The sequence below is a fragment of the Balaenoptera ricei genome, chromosome 10, assembly GCF_028023285.1.
Source record: "Balaenoptera ricei isolate mBalRic1 chromosome 10, mBalRic1.hap2, whole genome shotgun sequence".
NCBI classification, from domain to species: domain Eukaryota; kingdom Metazoa; phylum Chordata; class Mammalia; order Artiodactyla; family Balaenopteridae; genus Balaenoptera; species Balaenoptera ricei.
The window spans coordinates 106,341,028-106,346,278 of NC_082648.1; the positions used below are offsets into that span (position 1 = coordinate 106,341,028).

The 5,251-nt window shown below is 60.5% G+C and overlaps 1 protein-coding gene across 6 annotated transcripts in view; it reads right to left on the bottom strand.

Annotated features, from left to right (window-relative positions):
* Positions 1 to 569: 569 nt before the first annotated feature.
* The window catches only part of BRD1 (bromodomain containing 1), a 35,017-nt gene continuing 30,335 nt past the window's right edge, over positions 570 to 5,251 (bottom strand). For 5 of the 6 annotated variants that reach the window (XM_059937202.1, XM_059937201.1, XM_059937198.1 and 2 more), the window contains 5 exons: positions 3,770 to 3,911; positions 3,245 to 3,372; positions 2,816 to 2,925; positions 2,444 to 2,598; positions 570 to 1,745 (listed from right to left, as the gene is read on the bottom strand). In XM_059937202.1, coding sequence (XP_059793185.1) covers positions 1,562 to 1,745; positions 2,444 to 2,598; positions 2,816 to 2,925; positions 3,245 to 3,372; positions 3,770 to 3,911 — 719 coding nt within the window. In that variant the 3' untranslated portion in view covers positions 570 to 1,561. Of the gene's footprint in view, positions 1,746 to 2,443; positions 2,599 to 2,815; positions 2,926 to 3,244; positions 3,373 to 3,769; positions 3,912 to 5,251 lie in introns of those variants that run through there. The other variant, XR_009505477.1, reaches the window with a different exon arrangement.

The following is a 5,251-nucleotide window of genomic DNA, read 5'->3' on the forward strand; positions in this document are numbered from 1 at the left end:
AACCCCAGCAGCAGGACTCGGCGCCAGCGGAGCTCAGGCCGCAGCAGCCCCGCGCGACCTCCGCCGTGGCCGTGACCGTGACCGTGGGGCAGCGGGGGCAGAGGCGGCCCCGGGTGCAGCTCCAGGCTCTGGGGCAGGAGCTCCGGCGTGAAGACCCCGTCCCTCCGTCCCTCCCGTCCCTTCTCCGACCACAGCCAGAGGCCTCGCCTGCGGCGACGTGGCCCCAACAGGCCTTCCTCGAGGACCCCAGAACCACAGCAGAGAGAAAGCGTCCGTCAGACACGGGACAAAACTATCAAAGGAAGATGTTTTATTTTCAAGTTTCTATGGAGATGTTACAAACGATGCAGACTGAAAAGAAAAAAACATTTAAAAATTTTAAACTACCATTTTAAAATAAAAATATGATTAGGTAAAATAATAAATAATGACATCCCGTGACACTTTTTGAGATGAAGGTGTGTCGCGTGCCTCGGCTGCAGGGACCCTCGCCCCAGCCCCGGCCCGGCCGCCAGGCTGCACGCCCACCCGGCATTCTAATGATGTAGGAATGAAAGGGACACACCATCCAAATCTTGACTTTATTTTTTAATATAAAAAATGCAACTTTGGAAACCCACCCTACCTTTTCCCCTAACATAATGCTTTACCTCTTAAAAATAAAAATAAAGTACTAATTCTATATACATCACGTGTACCATACAAAAATGTATCCAAAGTTTCTATTGCTACCAAAGTGTTCTAAATTAAACAAGTTACAGAAAGCCCCTCATTGTAAACAAAAGATTACAAGTTACAAAATCAAAGAACACACAGCCAGAGTCATTTATACAACCAACACATCCTGCTCCCGAAGCAAGTTGAATTTTTATGTGCCTGTATAAAAATGCATATCAATATACTTCTGCAAATTTATCTTTCATTATAAAGCAAATGAATACACTTTCTACAATAAATAATCCGCTGGGAGGCACACCCGTGGGAGGCTGGAGCGGACAGGCGGAGGCTGGCGAGTGGTCGAGGCTGGCGAGGCCCAGGGGAGGCGCCTGCCCCAGCCCTCACGGGGGCGGCGGAGTGTTTTTGGTGATTTGCAAGTGATGCACGCGGCATAAATTTATTCTCCACCTCTTTCCACAAAGTACCATTCAAAATAATGTCATTTTCTTTCTTAAAATACACATTTGTCATTGTAAATTTACATCCCATCTATTAAATAAGTGGTACTCTGTGTAAAGAGTATGATTTACAAAATTATTAAACATTCAAAAGTCTTTAAAAAAAAAAAAAAAACAAGAAAAAAACCAGCTACAGATCAAAGAAAGTGACGCCGGCAGCGCCCTCTGGAGTGACCTGTGAGGGGCACAGAGCTGCACTCCGGGGACGCGCCCACGCCATTCACAGAGCGCCCAGACGGGGATGATTTCATAGAAAACTGGGAAATAAAACCTCCCCCTCCCTGGGAGAAAGAATTAAACTACACCTAAAAATCAGAATAAGTTAAGTGGTGAACAATATACAGTATGTACAGCGTATCGACACTATGGACAAGGCCACGGCCGCGTCAGTCTATGTCGCTGAGGTCGCTGGCCGGCTCCCCATGCACGCGGCTCAGGTGGTTCATGGCGCGGTCGAAGGCGATCCTCACCGCCTTCCGGATGCTGGAGTTCCTCCCCTCCATCATCTTCAACTTGTCTATCGTCTCGTCAATGCCGAGGGGAACCATCTTGGACTTCGGGAGCCACTGCCTTTGAAGGAAGAGAATGGACCGTGAGGCCGCGCAAGTGTCAACCTGCCCCTCGGCCACCGCGCACACACCCAGCCCCCACGCCGTCGGGCACTTCAGGCCAAGCGGCATCTCGGAAAGCGCCCCTGAGCACGGAATCGGTGGTCACCTCCTCTCCTCGGCGTCACTTCCCGGGGGACCGCTGCAGCCCTCCGCCGTCCATGCCACGCCTGGGTGGCCACCAAGGGGCACACACACGCGACAACGGGCACACACACACACACACACACACACACACACAGACATACGCTCGACACATGCACTCACACGGCAAGGGGTGGAGGGCAGGGCCACGGGTCCAGAAGACCCACTGCGCCACAGGGAACCCAGCAGGGGGGCGGCCCGGGTCAGCAGGAGGAAGAGGAAGCTGGGGGCAGGGGTCAGCAAGACACACAAACCCAATGCAGCCGCACGGGACACTGCGGCCGGCTCCCCACCGAGCAGCTTCGGGCACAGAAAGGGCCACAGTGCAGAGGGCAGAGGAGCCTGGCGCCAGAAGGGCGGGGGGGGCGGCTCCCGCGTGCACTCAGGTCAGGGTCTGGACCGCGGCACGTCGAGGGCCGAGGCAGGGGCATCCCCTGGCAGAGCGCAGGGGTCTGGGAGCCCGTGTGAGGCCCATCGGGACCACATGGACCCACACAGGACCCGGCGGGCACTCACCAGCTTCTCTTGTTGTCGAAGAACAGGACAAGGAAGAGCTTTTCGTCCGCCTTGGTCTGCATGTGCTCGCCGATCTTCAGCACGTCCAGCGGCGGGGCCGGGATGGTGACCCCGTTGTGGTGGCCAGGCACACGCGGCATCTTGGGGTCGATGATCTGCCGAGGGAGGACACGGGGTCACGGCGGAGCCCTCGCACCCCGTGCCCTGGAGCAGGCCAGGGCCTGGCGAGAGGGGGGTCTGAAGGAACTCCGCCCACACCCCGACACCCCCCGTGTGTGTCTCTCGGCAGGTGGTCACAGGATGCCTGTCCCAAGGGCCCGGGGACACGGCCACGCGGCTCGGCGCCCCCACCCCACTGGCTCCGCGGCTCACCAGGGCCGGGTACGAGGGGTAGCCGCTGCACTTGGCCCACACGACCTTCAGGGGCTCAAGGACGGAGGCCGCAGCGTCAGTTGAAATCCACATGCTGTTCTGACCAACTTCTGAGGAGAAGAGGGAAGGAGAGAAGGGAGTCAGAAGGGCAGGGCCCCCGGGACCCAACACGCTGCACAGCTGAGGCCGCCCCAGGGCGGCAAGACGGGCCTTGGGGTGCGCCCGGCCCGGCCTGAGGGCGCGAGAGCCCGGGGAAGGCAGAGGGCCGGCTCAGCGCCCGCCGTGGTGCTGAGGGCCTCGGCACCCGCCCTCAAGCCGCGACACCGCGTCGCCCTGCACCCCGCCCCTCCCCCAGATCCAAGGCCTCCGGCCCCCGGGTCCCCAGCATCTCCCGCTCCGCGCACGAGGCGGCGGCGGGCGTGGACGCACCGGCCGCGATCCGGGCTGCCTTGGCGTAGTTCCCGTTCTCGATGCAGGAGATCAGCGCGCTGCGGTCCTCCAGCGTGTGCCTGCGGACCAGGGCGGGCTTGCCCCGGCCGCACGGGGGCGCGCTAAAGCTTCAGGAGGGAAAGAGGGGCCCGTCAGAGCCCGGCCGCGGGCCCTGCACGAGGGGAGGCGGAGAGGGGTCAGGAGGGAAGGGAGACGGCAGGGCCGTGCTGGCCACCTTGTCTTTTTGGGCCACACCGCGTGGGATCTTAGTTCCCTGAGCAGGGATCAATCCCGGGCCCGGCAGTGAGAGTCCTAACCACTGGACCACCAGGGAATTCCCAGCCACCATCTTGGTAAAGGCAAGACTCAGCAGGAAAAACCAAGTGTAGACGTGACTCGTGCATTCGCCACTCGAGTTAGACTTGTATGGGGTTTGCCTTCCCACTTCCGGGGAAAGTTATACAAAGCAGGTGACTGCGGAGCCCCCCGCGGGCAGGCAGGCGGGTGGCTCGGGGCGGGGCCCACCTGGCGTCGCAGAGCGGGCTGCTGCTGGAGGAGGCGCTGGACTCGGAGGCGCAGCGGCGGCGGGGCGCGGCCGTCCTCCCCGGGGCGCCGCCCGGCCGCTCCTCCTGCTCGCTGCGCGCGGCCCCGAAGCCGTTGGCGAGACCTGCAACACAGGCGCGCACGCGGCCCTGAGCTCGGCTCACGGGGCCGGCGCCTGCGCCACCGCCCTCTAGCCCGGGGACGCCGCCAGACAAACGCGCCCTGCCCGCCCCAGCACCCAGCACGCTCAGAACACGGGACGGGGCACGGGGGGCGCCGGACGGAGATGACAAGCCACGGCCAAGTCAGCGCACACTGGTCTCCAGAAGGCGCTCTTAAAAAACAGGCCCCACAAAGGCAAGGAGGGCCTCCCGCGACTCCTTCCTGGACGGTCCACGCCCGCCGACAGAGGCCCCAAGTCCGGGCGGGGGCCCGGGAGGGGAGCCGCGGGCTTCTGGGGGGTCAGCTCGTCCATGTCCAAGGAAAACCTTCTTTCAAAACAAAGCACTAGCAGGAACCCCAAAAAATGCTCGCGACCCCCTGAAACCCAAGACGAGCGTCTCGTTCACGTGGCCGCCCTGTGTCCAGACGCCACGGAGACCCTCAGCACCAAGGCACACGGGTGAGGACGCGCCACCAGGGGGCCAGAACTCACGGGGGTCCGAACACCCAAGCAGCCCAACAAACCAACGGCTTCACCTTAGCACCTGAGAAGCGTTTTAATCGAGGCAAATCTCAAAAGCCAAACCACACATCCCGCCCCCGAAAAGCCTGACGCCAGCAGGAAACAGGACGGACACCCCAAGTCAGAAGGTGCCGCGAGCCGCAGCCTGTGTCCGGCGCCGCCAGGCCCGGCCCGGCCCGGCCCCTCGGGGTGCGACAGCCGCAGGAGAAGGCGTGTTTTTTTCCCCAGAAAAGAATCCCATTCCTCGTGCTTCAAAATTTTTTAAATCCATTTCTTCAAAACATTTTTTTTTGAAGTAGTTAGCCAGATTACAGGGTTTTCTCTTCTGCTTCACGTTACTTTCCTGTAAACAAAGGGAGGCGAGTACACCTAGACAGACGGCCGCTGCTGAGCACAAATGCAGAACAGAGCACGCTCTGCTGCTCCTGAAGAGAACGAGGCCCCCAGCTCTCCTGACGTGAGCCACTCAGACGTCCTGCTCTGGCTCCGCCAGACTCGATGCCACCGGCGGCTACAGGAAAAGCTTAGCGTTTTCCGTTTCAGACCTAATTCGTATTTATAAGTAGTACCTGCAGACAGTGGCGGGTGCTGCACTCATTTTCGGAACTTGGACCAAACCACCTCAGGAAGGCAGGCCCGTGAAACGGAGCGGCTGGGCCAAGGCTGCGGGGCAGAACCACGGCCGCTTCTCGTGGTCCCAGCCCGTGGGGCCCAGGTCCGCCAGGAGGGGCCGCGCTCACGCAGGCGCACGCCCAGCACCAGCGGGGCTACAAGACCCC